The sequence below is a fragment of the Cololabis saira genome, chromosome 16 (genome assembly GCF_033807715.1).
Source record: "Cololabis saira isolate AMF1-May2022 chromosome 16, fColSai1.1, whole genome shotgun sequence".
In the NCBI taxonomy this organism is placed as follows: Eukaryota; Metazoa; Chordata; class Actinopteri; order Beloniformes; family Belonidae; genus Cololabis; species Cololabis saira.
The window spans coordinates 22,768,463-22,786,132 of record NC_084602.1 but is presented as its reverse complement, the minus strand read 5'-3'; the positions used below and the strand labels follow the sequence as shown (position 1 = coordinate 22,786,132).

At 37.9% G+C, this 17,670-nt stretch overlaps 3 protein-coding genes across 5 annotated transcripts in view; 1 reads left to right on the top strand and 2 right to left on the bottom strand.

Moving 5' to 3' along the window:
* Positions 1-1,792: 1,792 nt before the first annotated feature.
* On the bottom strand, positions 1,793-6,679 carry si:dkey-21a6.5 (tumor necrosis factor receptor superfamily member 4). The gene is made up of 9 exons (XM_061743622.1): positions 6,365-6,679; positions 5,020-5,202; positions 4,684-4,822; positions 4,507-4,595; positions 4,328-4,391; positions 2,810-2,898; positions 2,609-2,721; positions 2,367-2,523; positions 1,793-2,051 (listed from the first exon to the last, which is right to left on the bottom strand). Exons 1-9 carry the CDS (start codon positions 6,408-6,410, stop codon positions 1,894-1,896), a joined length of 1,038 nt encoding a protein of 345 aa, XP_061599606.1. The 5' UTR covers positions 6,411-6,679; the 3' UTR covers positions 1,793-1,893.
* A 1,673-nt stretch (positions 6,680-8,352) lies between these two features.
* Positions 8,353-13,594, bottom strand: cfap99 (cilia and flagella associated protein 99). The gene is made up of 13 exons (XM_061743288.1): positions 13,481-13,594; positions 13,250-13,391; positions 13,053-13,147; positions 12,861-12,967; positions 12,593-12,776; positions 12,382-12,462; positions 12,049-12,117; positions 11,811-11,894; positions 11,639-11,727; positions 9,320-9,524; positions 8,972-9,113; positions 8,737-8,888; positions 8,353-8,671 (listed from the first exon to the last, which is right to left on the bottom strand). Exons 1-13 carry the CDS (start codon positions 13,592-13,594, stop codon positions 8,426-8,428), a joined length of 1,710 nt encoding a protein of 569 aa, XP_061599272.1. The 3' UTR covers positions 8,353-8,425.
* Positions 13,595-16,387: 2,793 nt separating this feature from the next.
* Positions 16,388-17,670, top strand: part of zfyve28 (zinc finger, FYVE domain containing 28) — a 31,894-nt gene continuing 30,611 nt past the window's right edge. For all 3 annotated transcript variants that reach the window (XM_061743651.1, XM_061743650.1, XM_061743648.1), the window contains exon 1: positions 16,388-16,694. In XM_061743651.1, the coding sequence (XP_061599635.1) occupies positions 16,659-16,694 (36 nt within the window). In that variant the 5' untranslated portion in view covers positions 16,388-16,658. The remainder of the gene's footprint in view (positions 16,695-17,670) is intronic.

Below are 17,670 nucleotides of genomic sequence, written 5' to 3'. Positions count from 1 at the left end.
AAAAATGTTCACTTCTGTGGGACCAAAACCATAGTGTGACCTTTCATATTTCTTTAACCTGATATACTCAGTGCTTAAAACATATTTGCCCTGGCAGAAATGTTCACTTGTCAGAACAATGCAACGGCAGAACCTACTTAGATAAATAGATACAAAAACAATTTAGAAAAGCCGAGGCACTCAAGAAGTTAGAAAAATATAAAAGGCCTTTATTAAATCATGGCTTAGAAAAAGTTAAAATGCCTAGAAAAAGTTAAAATGCCAACATGTTTCGGCCATGTAGGCCTTCCTCAAGGCAGATAGCTATCTGCCTTTTTCTAGGCATTTTAACTTTTTTTTCTTTGGAGTTTTTTATACTAAGCCATGATTTAATAAAGGCCTTTTATATTTTTCTAACTTCTTGAGTGCCTCGGTTTTTCTAAATTGTTTTTGAATCTTTTGGATCCCCATGCAGAAGAGCACCTGAGGTATACTCTTTTTTTTACACCCAGCAGCACTCCATGCGTTTGTAGTTGCCTAGATAAATAGATACTTAAAGCTATTAATAACCTGTGCTTTTTATGTTATGGCATATAAAATGTTTGGTGTTAGTAGTTTCATTGTGAAAAGTTATTCACACATTTGTGCCACTGTATCTTATCTCTAATACTTTATGCTTATAACAAAAAATAGCACTCATGTATAACAGCATATACAAACATGAGGTAGTTTAAATACAGAAATGATACCTGGACACTGAAAACGTTTGAAAAACTGATAGAGCAAGTGTGCTTTCAAAAAGTAAGTCCTGGATTGTTTATTAATTACAGTAAACAATGAAAAACACCTCAAGTCATGAGAATAATCTCTGTTTTGCATCGTTTCTCTGTGGATTTAGTCATATCAGTGCCGTCTTGTAATGACACACTGACTCCATCCGGGTGAAATCAAGACCATGAAGGGGACACACTGTTGCAGGGCTGGTGTTCTTCTTGGGACACGCAGTTGCTCATGACTACGCATTTTGCACTTTTATCATATGATGAATGAGTTTGGGACTAAAATGTCAAAGAACTTCTTAAATTGTCGCACAACTGATGTAAATTCTAAACAAAACAATAGTCTGCAGATTTACAACAGATTTCTTTCCCCCGTCTTGACACAATGCAGGGGGGAAAAATCTTGACACATGCAGTGGAGAAAAAAAAAATCAAAATAAAAGCTTCACATTTCCACACTCAATGAAAAGTGAGATCTAGTCCAATATCTTTTCAAGTTTCATGTAAAAGGCATACTCTAAAGAAAGTAAGCTTTTTGAACCATCTTTGACACAGTAAATCACTTAAAAAAGTAGCAGTGTTTAATTGGACAGTATTTAAGTTTAGAAACATTATCATGAAAAAAATAAAAATTAGGATTCTTTATTTTATTCATCTTCCTTAAAAATATACAAATACAGCCTTTAAAAAAAGGGAAATGAAAACAGATTAAGTTTTCCATGAAAGTACAAATAATAATGAAATACATTAAAAGCATTAGACACAAACCCAAGTTTACACCCCTGTGACTGAGCAACTATACAAGTCACATGATGCCTCCACACACATACACAAAGTGAATTAATCACCTCATTAAAAAAAAAAGTGCTTTCCATAGGAGAAAAAGTTCCCAGCAACATTACCATTCCAGCAAACGTCATAATCCAATAACCTACTTTAGAAAGGTGGGCTCGTGTCCCAGTGGAACATTTGTAACAATGTCAGACCATAAGAATTCACAACAGAAATAACCTTTGTTTCTGAATAGTAGATGTAACTCCTTAAAAGGTTGGTGAATTATTAAAGTTTTCTCAAGGTACTAGATCAGGATGTCACCATCAATCCTCTGCTGTCAGTTCTTATACATGTTAGTTGGTCACCAGCCAGCATACACAGGCTCTGAGTCACAGGGCAGACCGTAGTATCGACCCTGAGGTCGCTCTTTGCGCAACAGTGGGGTCCGGGCCACCATCAGCTCTCCGTCAGTGTCTCTCCGTCGACGTAAAACCATCAAAATGGTGAAGAGCAAGGCCACTGCAGAGTAGAGAGGTAAACCGCAGAGGACATGACTCTCAATTAGAAGCAACAAAGCGTGCATTGATGGGTGAGCATGATTCTTATTTTATTTCATTATGTTGTTAGTTGTAGCAGCTGACTTGACCACGATCAAGATGCATTTTGACCAAGCGCGCCCAAAAACACGACGTTTCCATATGGAAGTGCATTAAACTAAGATATAAAAACTATTTCTAAATTATATCTGCACAAATAAATATATAATCTCAGTTATACCTAAATTAAAGGTTATATACTCAAGAATAATTAAGTATTTGTTTCAGCAATACTCACCCCCTCCTCCAATAACGAGCAGAGCAATAGTGACAGGAGCCAGTTCACACGTGTCCCCTGATTTCCGGAAGAAAGTCTCCATACAATAACCTGGCGCCAAGCTGCCCTCCGGACAGAAGGCGTCATTTGGACACTGAATGGGATTCACGTCAGGGCTCTGAGAAAACAAGATGCTTTTTCATCACATATGCAGAACATTCATCCATCATGCATAAGACTGATGGACGGTGTGCAACACTCACAGGGCAGTAGTGATTCTCTGGACAGACATCACAGCTTTCCTGCCCCCAATGGATCTGGAAGGATCCACTGCCGCAGATTTGACACATAGTCTGAAGGGGAGCCTTATACATGCCTATTCAAGACATATTGATGCATGAAAGTCATCATTCTTCCCCATATCAGTCATAAAAATATACACATGCGCATATGATGTGAAATACCTGGTCGACACGGTGTACAGCCTTTAGCAGCACTTTGTATAGCTTCTTTTCCTCCAGGACACGTCTTGCACTGCGTGCAGCCAGATGAGCTGACAGAAACAAAATGAATGTTTTACAGCTATTATATTGCGTATTACTACGATTTTCATGGTTGCCATGAAGGGGTTAGAAAAGTTTAGTGTGCAGCTTAGTTCCGTAGTGCTGCAGTGCCTCGATAAAGAATAATATTCACACCCAGAAGCTGCTGGTGAAGATCGGAAATGAGGTAACGTGGGCTTGGTTTGAGAGCAAATTATCCAATATCACATGTGTGAACTGCAAAAATATGCGAATCTATAAGATTAGCAGTTGGAGGTGTAATTAAAGTCAGATGTTTTGTATTATTTGGTTAGAAATCAGTTGGTCATGTGGATGCTCTGCTTTACTTAGGGAACAAAGATCTACCAAAGTCTGACATTTACAACGTATGTTCCATGGCACCATGGCACCAGTAAAATAAAGTCTCGATAAAAAATATATTCAAGTTGTTCTGTGGAAAATGTTTTTTTTTTATTTTTTTATTTGGGAGAAAAAAAGTTGATGCTTGAAAAATAGAACAATCTGTAAAGAGTCTATTAAGCATATTAGGCCATTTTTTTTATTTATCAGATTTGTGCCTATTTGCCTATTTTCCATCCTCCTGTTAATTCCCCAACTATACCTGGATATGAGTGAGGCCAGAGAGGAGGCTTGTTGTAGACGCGAAGAGGACACACCAGTGTTTCCTTCATGGAAATATTTTTAATGTCCAGTGTTCAGTATTTGAGGGGGGCACAATATGTTAACCCCACAGTGTAAATTGAATTAGATGTCAATGCTAATTTTGTCCAAAAAAAAACAACAACAACAAAACAAAAGAGCTAACAACACATATTTACTGCTCATAGAATATGGTAGCAAGTTTAAGTAAAATAACTATAAGATGATGCAGCTGTGTCACATGTCCTTGATTCAAAATCATTTAGCTAAATGTCACTTTTACTCTCCCCTCAGATGCCTGTTCTCACTTCCTCTGCTAACATCTGTGGAGGAAGGAAGTAAGACTATTTGCTTAACAAAGATCAATCCATCAACTCTTTCCAACTTCTCTTAAAATGTGGTATTTTTTTAAATCATATATATCTGGAAATTTCAAAAAATTATAAAGGGTTTCTCCACTTTCAAGTCATAGGAGTCAATCAGCCGTTTGTCCTGAGTGAGAAAACGAATCGTACGAGCATTTCAAATATGATCAAACACGGTTTGATTTTTACCCCTACTGCCGATTTCTTCAATTCCCCATCTGTGCAGCTGGTTTTGTGTGTGTTTGTGTGTGTGTGCATCTGTGGTGGCAAATAGAACCATGGGATAAAAGCATGTGATGTTCAATTTGGTGGTTAGATAAGCAATTTTACAATTTCCCCTCACACACTCACTTATGATTTTAAGAGCCTGGTTACAGGATGACAACAACAACAGAAACAAATCAGAAAAACATACTTGCAATAACTTCCCAGTGCACATGGTGAACATGAAGTGGAACTGTGCCTTGATGAAAAGAAACCTGGAACAAAAAACAACAACTCCGTGTGAGTAATGGCCCTAAAATAAAATATAGTCATATTCTAATATATGAATGAGTTGCAAAGCACCAATGAGTTTGAGCTCTATAAACAGACCTGGTGAACAACTTGCGCAAGTTTCTCCACCAGTGTCATTGTTGAAAGATCCAGCAGGGCAGGGGTGACACAGAGGACTTCCAGTGAAGCTATAAGTATTAAATATAAGAAAATGCACTATTGCATTGCCAATACCGAGAAAGAAAATTAAGACATTGTCTGAATCTCTGCCCTTACTTAGTGTAGAAACCCCGGTTGCAGGGCAGACAGTGCTGCTGTCCCGCAAGTGGCTGATAAAATCCTTTCTTGCATGCCAGGCACGCTCCAGGAAATACACAGAGCCCAATATCAGAACAGCAAGTGCACAGTAGTGTGTCTGGGGAGGATTTGGAAAAACAAACAAAAAAAACAGAAAAATTAATTTACAATAGTAAGAAATTTTAGAGCATATTACCAGGAAGCAGGATGAAAATCTGGTTAAGAGATTACAATGTAAAATACAGTATATCTATGACGTACCATCACACAATAAAAGACTAAAATAAGAGCATTGGATGACATTTATTGACTCACTGTTGTCGTATTGTGATCCCGGAGCGCAGGGCTCGCAATCAGAAATGTTGAAAGCTGAGCAACCTGGGCTTGCGCTGCTGAAAATCACAGGTGTTGGACTGGTTGACTTGTCAGTGAGAGTGGTGAGACTGAGAGTGGTGTTCATCAGCGCGGGAGTAAGTGTTGTCTGGCTCACCACCATGCCTGAAGGAGAAAGACTCTCCATCATCTCTTTACGAAACTAATATGGGCATACTGTAAATGCCCACGTGTAGTTCAAAACTTACAGATTATAATGCACAAACGTGAGATTGTTTGTAACCAGTCTCTGATGTGTTGAAAAAGATCAGGCAAATCTGAGCTTTGGAGTAATGCAAGAGTAGAAAGAATATACATGCAAAAGTAGTGAAAGTACACACACACACACACACACACACACACACACACACACACACACACACACACACACACACACACACACACACACACACACACACACACACACACACACACACACACACACACACACACACACACACACATTTATTTTTTTTTCACTATAAAGGATAAACGCAAGATACGTAACACAACCAGCCCATGAAAAATAAAAACATTCTCCCTACTTGAGCCAAAAATGATAGGACATCCTTCTACAAATGATCATTTCTTCATTCAGACATAGCTTTGCTGTTGGAGTATTTTGATATTTCTATACAAAAACTTACATACCCCATTCACATACATGCTGACCCTATAAAAAAGTGCAGGCCACAGGTATAAACATATCAGCACAACAGAGGCCATATTGTGGTAATAATCACATAAGCCATGTGCTTAAGTACTTTCTTGAATAGGAGCCACCATCTTCATCAAATTCAATTATTCAGAAAGCAGGGCTCATGTGATGTCTGTGCCCCTCTGGGCTGGCAACATTTCCCTACCAAAATGTTACAGATAAGTTAATGTGGTTGAAAGTCTTCTGCGATTCAGAATACCACGAACCATGTGAACTTTATAGGTATCTTGAGAAGAAAAGTTTATAGTTTCTAAACACTGAGGGCGTTGAAGGTGTTTTGGAGCAATGTAAACCGACTTAAAACTACAAAAATCCTATCGAAACTACAAGAAAATCAATCCATCTACTTTAAAACAACCGACTAGTATTGCATTTAGGGGTTTGTCATGCATAGGTTACTCCAAAACAAACAATCCCACACTTTGAGTGACTGTGACTTTAAGATTAACCCAATTTTAAATTGTTTCAACTGAAAAACACTCAAAATATCTCTGTAATAGTCTCTTGATGCTTTTTCTCGATGTTTTAAAAGGATTGAGGTAGATTTCACAAACGGTGCATTAAACTTACCAATGAAGCAAGCGGCTATGACAGGCAGCGCTCCCTGACAGTCCATCCTTCAGATTAACGAGCTCCAGCGCCGAGCAATCTCCGTCTGCAGCATCTCATGCCTGACAAGCTGCTGAGTGTCCTCTTTGTTTTCACACAGGAGCTCGTTGGCGTGGGACTGAGTCCTCTCATGAGCGTCATATGACAAAATTCGCATCATGTGATTTTACTTTGGAGGGTGAAACCCAGTGAAATGGGCTGGATTCAGACCGGATCTAATGTTGTTACAGGCAGCGGCCAGCAGGGTCAGCAGTGTCTCAGGTATGATCCAAATCTCACCAGTGGCGTCAATTCAGTCGAAGCTAAGGTATGGCAAGGTTACGAGTCACAGAACTTAACTAGAGTATCAATCAACACGTCCAGCAAATACTCATCACAGAAGTCTGCTATGTAGCTTATCTGGGTGGTCAAGAAAATTGGAACTTTTTCAAATGCAGTCTCGCTCACTGCAAAAAGTCAAAATCTTACCAGGAATATTTGTCTTATTTCTAGTTAAAATGTCTCATTTTTAGTCAAAAAAATCTCATTACACTTAAAACAAGAGTCATCACCAGAAAAATAACTTGTTATTTGACCATTTTCACCTGTTTCAAGTAAATCTTCACTTGAAATAAGTAGAAAAATCTGCCAGTGGGACAAGATTTATCTTCTCATTACAAGAAAAAAAATGTTGTTCCACTGGCAGATTTTTCCACTTATTTTAAGTGAAAATCTACTTGAAACAGGTGAAAATGGTTGTTTTTGAGTCTTGTCTTAAATGTAATGAGATTTTTTTTGACTAAAAATTTGACATTTTAACTAGAAATAAGACAAATATTCTTGTTAAGATTTTCAGTTTTTGCAGTGTATAATAACTAGTGAAATTGATCATGTTGTTCTGAGTTGCATTTGTAGTTATTCTATATGTATTAAGTAATAGAATAATCAATACAAATAGACAGAGTAATTCCATAAATGTGTTAAAAAAACAAACGAAGCCAAGGTGTGGCGGCTGCCATACCTTGCCATACCCAATTGACGCCCCTGAGGAGGGCTTCCAAATTAAACTAAAATATAGTTTAAGGTTTATTTAAAAAATACTGTTAAAGAAACATAATGAACTGCAAAAGGCTTAATTGACAATTAACCTTTATTTCTAGGGATAAATAATAAGGATAACTAAATCAGTGTCGTTTTCTCATACGTTTAAAACTCCGTCTTTCCTGCCAGTAGTCCTTTATTGTAGATATTTCCAAGCAGCTGACTATTATGTTCTGAGAAATGATGAGTGATGTTTAGTAAGGTAGCTTGTTGCCAAAAACAAGTCCCACAAATAACACTGTTTTAGGGAACTTTCCAAATGAGTCATAAGTTCAAGATTTCCTTCATATGGATTGTAATATCTTTGAGGTGAACTTAAGGAGTAAAAAGAACATAGATATGAATAAATGGCTATGCAATGGAGCCAAGCTTTTATGTTTGAATTTCAAAATGTTTCATGAGGAAGTTCCTTTGGACAGCATGCAGTGAGCAGAGACCTACAGTCTTCTTTTGTCAAAAATGTGCCAAAATTAACTTAACATGAAATCGGTTTATTCAATGCATTTATTTTTTTTTTATATAAAAAAAAAAACTTAAAGGATGGACATGGTATTTTTTTTTCTAAAGCATTTGTTCTCTTTACTCATCAATGGCCCAAAAAAAATGTACTCAATTTTCTCATGTCAAATCAAAAAATATTGATCACCTGTGCTAGGGACAGGGTTCTGAAATCACTATCCAATCATTGTGAGCCACCTAGCAAGTGTGTGTGTGTGTGTGTGTGTGTGTGTGTGTGTGTGTGTGTGTGTGTGTGTGTGTGTGTGTGTGTGTGTGTGTGTGTGTCAAACTCTCTTTTTCTTCAAATTAGTTATTTCCCTGTCATGGGTTTTGGGGGTGTGGCTTCACAGGCAGGTCAGTAGGAAGTGTCATTTTTTGTTTGGTTTTCCAAATATTCCTAATTATAACTATTTTTCATTCCAACATTTCATATATACTCAAACTTCAATGTGAGGCATTTGTCAGAGGCAAACGCTGTCCTGACTTGGCGGCAGCAGCCTTTGCCTTCACTCTCGAAAGCAGTTCAATGGTTTCAATTTTCTTCTGCAGCTGCTGCTTTTTCTTCTGCCTCTCCTTCAGGATGCGTCTGCGTCTCTCCTCCTGCTCTGTTTGCCGGGCCTTCTTCGTCATCGCCAGCCGCTCCTTCAACTCGGCCATGGACATCTCTTCCATCAGTTCATGCCCTGCAATCTAAAGTGAAGGGATAGGTTAACCATGAGATCCATGACAGAGCATCCTCCCTTTTGGTCACTCACCTTTGTGTCATCAAATTTGTTGAATCTAATGTGAGGAAGTGATTCAATGGCATGAACTTCGTGAATCATTTCAAATCTTCTGCAGAGTTTTGCCTGTTCTTCGTCTAGCGCTTGGCGAAGGAGTTCCTGATTTTGTTCTGACACTTCTTTAACTGAGGAATGTGCATTAAATTTATCATTATTAAAAGTTAAGGATATTAAATACTCTTTGTTTTATAAAAAATAGGAGACTCGCCTATTGTTTGCTTCAGTTTCTGTAATTTTTCCTTAGCTGCTTTCGATTTCTTCTGGTCCCCTGCCACTTGTTGCACCAAGTCTCTCATCTCTTTTTCTTCCTGCAACCGTTTCTCAGCATATCTTTGCATCAGCTGAGTTTTCTAAGGAAATCACATGGACATGGGACATGACAACCATACAACAATATTTTCCATGCATAATTGCAAATTGTTCTTAGAAGGAAGTTTGTAGATAACAAAAGACCTTGTGGAATTAACTAGTGTTGTCTTTACATGCTTTAAAGAATTGTGTAATCTTCTGTAAATTGTTTTTTTTTTTCTATCACTGTCAAGAGACATTTACTCACCTCTTCTTTATTTAGCTGTGCAGCCCTTTGGTCACGTTCCTGCCGTTGTTTACGAGCCACAGCTTTCTTCTCTTCACTCAGGTATCCTTCTTGGTATTTCTGTTCAATCATGGGCAGCTTCTCCTGACGGTCCTTCTCAAGCATCTCCCTCTGCCACTGCAGGAAAGATGAAGGCTCTCCAGCCCCTTGCACCAGCTGCTCTATCCTGTGTTACATAAACACGGATAAGTTAAACTTGACTGCTTTTGTTTTTAAGTTTAATCAAAATAAAACCCAACATGGTAAACATTGGCCGGGTTTCCCAGATCCGACCTCTCTTAAGGATTTAAGAGAGGTTCAAAGAAGGTTTGAACTAAGAGAGAACCCTAAGATACGGGTGTTTCCCAGATGACTTCTTAACACCGTCCTTTAGTTTCGCTCTTTCAGACGCTCTTTGGAGCAGCTGTCCGGTTCTGAAACCAAATAATCGATGCCAGGCAAATCGATCACCGATCACTATCAGCGCATTTTCACACGCAGCACTGCTGCCTAACGCACTAATTCACTGCTGCCTGTGCGTTATAATAAAAAATTAAGATGATAAATATAATTAAATGACCCTTTTTCATCCAAACGGTGCGTTACTCCGTTATTTCTGGCTACAGTGAGGCTTTTTTTCCCCACACGCAGAAACCGGGAGGAAACGGGGTGGGCGTTTGTGTGTGTTCTAAAACATGAGCCAAGAGAAGGCGAGTTTCGCAAATCGCAACGTGGAATTACAGCAATCCCTGGTTTTTCGCAGGGGTTATGTTCCAAAAAGAACCCGTGATAAGTGAAATTCTTTTTACAATTATAGAGCGCTTCAGATTGCAGAGATCAGCCCCGCCTCGCACGTATTCCTCCTCTTCTGAGACCCTGCATCCCGACTCGCGCTGCAGCGTCTTTTATCCTAAACCGCGCGGTGCAGGTTTTTTCAAGAGAAGAAAATAGTTATGGGTCGTTGTCTTCGCTCTTTTTTCTTCTGGGCAAAAAGATTCTTTAATATAAACCGACACCATTGATTATATTTGAGACTGTAATGAACGATTCATCAAAGGATCCCGTTCAGCTGCTGCTTCCCTGTCATCACACGTAGAGGTGCTCGGGCTCGGGCACGGCGCAGGTGTCCCGGTCTGACAGCCCGGTCCGACACGTCCAGGGGACTGAAGTGCTGACGCACGAATTCGCGCGGCGACGCGGTTGATTTGCAGCGAGAATATGCTGTATAGCAGCCAAATTATCAAATAAATGATATTCATGATGATCGTTTTATTTGTGCGTAAAGCATAAAGCATATACAGGAACACACTTGTTATTCCTTATTTTTCTTTTTTTTTTCCTTTGCTGTCACCAATAAATGCTAAACAATATAAATCTAAAGTATAAAATAAATCAAAATTTGTGCGGGGTGCATTGTTTTAATATCTCATTGCTTGGTGTGATATTGATTTGCCTGACGCGGCTGGATCTGTGAGTCTTTGTTCACTAAGATGGTTGTAAAGACTGGGTCAGCAGCATCTTTCATTTCCTTCTTAATGAAAGAGATACTTAAGCTAAGAGCAACTCTGGGAAACGCGATTTTCTTTCACAGGCTCCTTAAGAAGGTTTGAAAGAAGTCTTTCGCTGTTAAGAACTACTTAACTGATCTGGGAAACCCGGCCATTGTCTAATACAACAAAATTATCTTAATTAGTTCTGATTGGCTCCCAGGGACGAATCACAACTTATGGAGTTCATTTGTTTATTGGAAGTCAATAACATGATTGTGTATTAAATAAAGAATTTAAAGGCTGAAGATGACTGAAGAAGAACATTTAGGCAAATACTTCAGTATTTCAGAAATCATTCTTAACATCAAATTGCCAATAACCTTCCCTGAGCCCACAGTAATTAACTGAAGTGAAGTCGATTTGAGAAAAATATTTTTTTTAAAGTTGAAAGAATGCTGCATCCTACAAACTACAAAGGTCAGAGACAGCTCAGCTTGTTTTAAGTATAAAGTTACGAGTATATCAGTATCAGTGGTGATTTCCAGGTTGCATTGGTGCACAACATTACGACTTGGGAAGGTGCCACAATATGGCTCTGTACTAAAATAGTTTGGGTACTAAGCTGACCTGCGTGGAGTCCAGGATAAATACAATTTTATATATATATATATATATATATATATATATATATATATATATATATATATATATATATATATATATATATATATATATATATATATATATATATATATATATATACATAGTATTGTTAAAAATCCAACAAAATGGCACAAATACAATGCAGTACCTCTGTAGCTCCTCCTTCACCTGGCGATCATACATCGCCTCTTGCCTCAGAATGGCTGCATTGTTTAGCTTGATTGGACAGTTGTCAGCCTGCCAGAGTTAAAAATAAAAGAATAAAGATATATACTTAATACCACTGCTTCACTGGAGGAGTAGTAACAATTAGATCTCACCATGTTACTGGGTGGAAGCCGAGAATGACAGGAATTCAACTTGAGTTTTGTTTCGAAGTCTTCCTCAATCTGGGCAATCACTCTCTGCAAAATATGAATTATATTTAAACAGGCCTGTGGAATCCCAGTAGCAGTGAATGCCTTTTCTTGGAATTTAGATGACAATCAGAGAATTTACCTTACTTGGACATGGCTCATAATACTGTTTTAGAGCTCCATATATTTATCTTACCGGTACCTTTGTGTGTTCAGACTTCTCAGGGTTTGCACATCTAAACTGCTTCACATTTGCTTCATGCAGACATTCCTTTGGTCAAGAACACATTTGGAGGTTAGCACATGTATGCAATACAGGTAGCTGGATGGCTAACCTCAACAAATCATTAAAAAGCAAAATATTTTTATTTATAATCTGTTGTGTAGGCCTGACTACTGATATTGTTAACACTTAAGTTTACTATGCCAACTAGTATTTGAACTTGTCTTCTTAAACATGTTTATATATTGGAATATTTTTTATCTTTATATATCATAATATTTCACTGGTTATAAGTAAAAGCACTCATTGTACCTCAGCCATTTGATGGTTTTTTTCTTTGATTTTGCTTATTAACTGGATCTCCCTTGGAGCAGTGTATGTGCTTTTTGGTACCTACAAAACAAAGGTAGTTTAAGTGATGCACCAGCCTGTGACTCTTGGAGAAAACAGAATATTACGAACATGAAAGCAAACTGTTCAATGTCAGAGAGAAATAATGTGTATATTTATTTTTAAGGCTGACTAAGGCTGGTTTCCGTTTTTCCTGCTGTTGGATGAACTCTGGCTCTGGCACAGGTAGGGGTTTATGTCTAGATTTGGTGAAGGAGAACTCCTTGGGCTTGGTAGTTGGAGTTGTCTTGACCTTGCTCCCTTGAGATATTTTGGAAGCGAGCTGATCCATGAGACTATTGATCTCAGGGCGCCATCTAAAGGACACACAGAAATATAACGTCTTCTTTGACTTCTAAATAACACCTAAAAATAAAATGCAGTAATCTTTTTTTCCTCACCTGAGCAGTGGGCCAAGAAATTTCTTCTCCACAAAATCAGCATCATAGATACAATTCCATTCCTCTTGTATGCACGATGTAAGGTTTGTGAAGAAGAAGTTCAAGAACTAATGAAAAAGAACATACATTTACACAGAACGCAACATAAGGCAGCTAATGATCACTGTTTTCACCTATGTGTTCAAAACTCACCCTGCTGGTCTTGTTGATATCCAGAGATTTAACAATGCTCCTAAAATGCTGCAGTCCAAGGTTATCAAGACAAAATGTGGCGAGGTAACAGATAACTGAGAGAAGGGAAACAGTTTTATAAACATGTCAGTGGTATTTCCGTTTTAATTCAACTTGAACTACCCCAAGAAATATGGCATTTTAAAGAATTTACATACTGACAAAAAGACTGTGATCACATCTGGACAATCTTCCGTTCTGTTCAATAAATGCTTTGATAACAACATCCAGACATTTTTTTTGCTCAATACAGCCAGAAACAAGTTCAAGTATGTATGTCCTCTCCAAATCAGCTCGGTTCTGAAATACAAATTTGATGAAAAATCTTATTTACAGTATATAATAATTATTTATAGAAGTCACGTGGGCACAATTCTTTGTCGACCTACCTGCAAATCCTTTTCAGCATCATCCAAGAACTGATCAAGACCTTTTCTGTCTACTGTGAACTTATCGAGAAGCACAAGGGCTTCCTTGACAAGTGAGCCATAGCACAATGCCATTTTAAACCCCAGGGGGAAAAAATCGCGTACAAATATTGTTGTAAACTTTAAATATACAAACCGTTATATATAGAAATATATCTTCAAATTAGTTTGTATAATGTGTACTTGGACTACTATAATTTTTTTTTCAGTATTTAAAAAGTCCAAACAAAGCTCCCAAGTGTCTTGAGCGCATCGCCACCAGTAACCTTTGTTATGTACAGTCGTCGCCTAGCAACACAAGTCAGCTGTAAACAGAAACGTTTGTATGTATAAACTGGTTTATTATTTTACTTTTTATTTTAGTTTAACGTCAAAATCGTTCAAGGTTTTAATTCATTCAGATAAACAGGGTGGTATTAGTCTTTGTTTGGTGCTGTGACAAAAAAAAATAAATGTCGTAGCATGGTGTGACGTATTTGTAAACTGTGCATTCTCGTGCTGTTGGAAATACAAGCTTCATTTGGGCAGATCAATTCAATTAATACAATTCTGTTTCATCCGTTCAGTTCCGATCACTTCAATTAAATTCATTTACATTTTGCCTTATACACATGAAGAGAAATAACATATTAATGAAAGGAAAAAGATCTCCAAACAGATTGTTTGAGAACTGATTATTTTAGAAATCACATGGAAACTAGGAATTTTAGACCAGCCTCGAAATGACCGAAATGTAACATACCATTCCGTATACCATGCGGTATTTTTTTGGTATTTAGTAAAAAAAAAATAGAAAACAAAAACTGGTGTCCAATCTTAAACATAATTAAAATGTTGATAAGTAGTTATTAACAGTTAATGGAACGTTCCGCATACCTTTCATGACGTCAATATTTCATTTTCGCTTTATTTTGTGTAAAGGGACATTGTAACATTTTAAAATGTAAATAGACTCAATTGTAACCAAAAGGCTAATTTGCATTGGCAGTTCCCCTGCAAGACTCAGTAAAAAGATACAAGCAACATTACAAGACACACAATATCAACAACAATTAAAAATCGCACAAAACTGCAATAGTTAATACAATAAACAATTAATGGACACAGATTTTTGACTTTTTAAGCCATTCCTTGAGATTTCCCTTTTTATTTCATTTTATTTGTTATTTACTGTCTAATTATGTCTTGCCACTTTTAATGTTGATGTAAAGCACTTTGAATTACCTTGTGTTGAATTGTGCTATACAAATAAACTTGCCTTGCCTTGCCTTAAAGGAAGAGTATGAGGGACAATCCCTTTGTAGATGGAAGGCTGTTCCAGATTTTCCTGCCTACAACAGATAACACATTCATCCCAAAGGTGGTTCGTCTATGGGGGTATCTCACAGTCACCTCTATCACACGCCCGAGTGTTCATACCCCCCACAGATTTCCTTCTGAAGAACTCTTTCAGCGGCTGTGATGCAAGCGGATTTAACAAAATGAAACACTAAATTACCTCCACGAGACAACATGAATGAGCAAAAAGTCTTGAAATTACCAAAAAATGACCATAAATCAACAATGCAAGAATGCAAATTCACTATAAAGTGCAGCAAAGACAGTGATACAAGTTTACTTGTATAGCACAATTCAATACAAGGTAATTCAAAGTGCTTTACATCAACATTAAAAGGAGGAAGACACAATAAACAGTAAATAACAAATAAAATAAAATAAAATGATAAGAAAATAGGTAAAATAATAAAAAGCACACGTTATTAAAAAGTAAGGGCAGTAGAGTACAGCAGGTAAGTCAGCAAACAGTAATGTTTTTAGGCCTGATTTAAAGGAGCTGACAGTTGGAGCAGACCTCAGGTCTACAGGAAGTTTGTTCCACCGGTGAGGAGCAGAATAACTGAACGCTACCTCACCTTGCTTGGTTCTGGTTCTTGGGAACCACAACAAACCAGATCCAGATGAACCTCAGGGGTCTGGGAGCTTCATAGGAACTAACAGATCCAGCATTTATTTTGGTCCAAGACCATTCAGTGCTTTGTAGACCAGCAGTAAGATTTTAAACTCTATCCTTTGACTCACTGGAAGCCAGTGTAGCTGTTTCATGACCGGTGTAATACAGGACTGTCTCAGAAAATTAGAATATTGTGATAGAATTCTTTATTTTCTTTAATGCAATTAAAAAAACAAAAATGTCATACATTCTGGATTCATTACACATCAACTGAAATATTGCAAGCCTTTTATTATTTTAATATTGCTGATTATGGTTTACAGTTTAAGATTAAGATTCCCAGAATATTCTAAATTTTTAAAATAGGATATTTGAGTTTTCTTAAACTGTAAACCATGATCAGCAATATTAAAATAATAAAAGGCTTGCAATATTTCAGTTTATTTGTAACGAATCCAGAATGTATGACATTTTTGTTTTTGTAATTGCATTACAGAAAATCACAATATTCTAATTTTCTGAGACAGTCCTGTATGGTCCAGTTTCCTGGTGTTTGTAAGGACTCTGTCGGCTACGATCAGTGTATTCAAGTGCTATTTAAAATAAGTTGGGCTCCTTTTTATAATCGTTTTTTTTTAATCTCGTTCGTCGTTTAATTTTATTTACTTGCTTATTTATTAATGTGTTACTTATTAACTTATTCATTTATTTTCCTGTTGGCAGTGAGCTGCTCGGTAATTGGGAGCCGCACGTGAACGCAGCACTGCATGGAGAAATGGGAGGTGAATGTTGTCAACGTGACTGTCATCAACCAGCGTTAAGGCTGATTTATGGTTCCGCGTTAAATCGACGCAGAGCCTACGGCAGTAGGCTCTGCGTCGATTTAACGCGGAACCATAAATCCCCCTGTAGAGGGAGACAGCAGCGGAGTCCACCGTAGGTAGTTACTGCGGCTGAAAAGTGCCCAGGCGGTGGAGACAAACTGAACGTCTAGATCCAGGGGAAGATGGATAACATTTGTGTCGGGATATCTCCTTTGTCCGCGTCCAGAGCCGTCCTGTAGGGTGCGGGACAGACAACTCGCCCTTTTATTGTGTGTGAGCCCAGCAGCGCTAGCTAGCTTAGCCCGGACTGTCAGGCAGGTGAGCGGAGGAGAGCGGGCTGACAAAGGAAGGTGGCGAGGGGACGATGAACCGCTTCAGAAAGTGGCTGTATAAGCCCAAGGTAAGTTTTTATGGCTCCACACGCCATGTCACTTTAGCAGAAAGTCATTTTTGTACCCGTATTGTTGGAAGTAGCCTGTTTTTTTTTGGATCTGCTAACATCAGCTGGAGATCCTGGTGTTTGTACCAACAGCTCCTGTCCCTTTGTGGTTGTGATGCTTTTGTTTTGAAGCCTCACTGATGAGGACTGATGTTTGCCTTGTCTTTTCACAAGCAGAATCAGAATCAGGTTTATTTGGCCAAGTCAGGTCAAACAAGACAGGGAATTTGACTCCAGTTATTTTCCCTCATTGTACAGTAAATAGACAAATGACAGCTCTTATTAACATATATACAATTTAAAAAAAAAGTGAAAGGTGCAGCAGTATGAGGTAGACGTGGTTATTGAAAGGTGCATTGTTATAGTATATGATTGTATTATTATTATTATTATGATCATTATTATTATTATTAGGGGTGTCACGGTACACACAAGTCACGGTTCGGTACGTACCTCGGTACAGGGGTCACGGTTCGGTACGGGTTCGGTACGGGTTCGGTACAACGGGAAAAAAAATACAAAAAGTCCCAAATGTATAAGACGAGTTTTTTCTTCCTTTATTTTGATCATAGCATTTGAAAGTTAAAGTTTGTTCAATTGGCTACAAAACTAAAAAGCATCTCTTATTAAAGTGTAAAATAAATAGAATAATGGGCAGAGCCGTCTGGGGGCGGAGCATTCTCCATGGGCCCTTATGATAGTCATTTTAACGTTCAACAACATCATCCTACCCATCAAACTACATTTATTCTCACTTTTATTGAGCTAAGCCTATAGGCCTATGCTGCAGAAAGCAGAGTAAAGTCACAAACTTGTTCAGAAGAACACACACACACACACACACACACACACACACACACACACACACACACACACACACACACACAGACTCAGTTCCATCTTTGATACAGCTTAAACACAAAAAAAAAACATAACT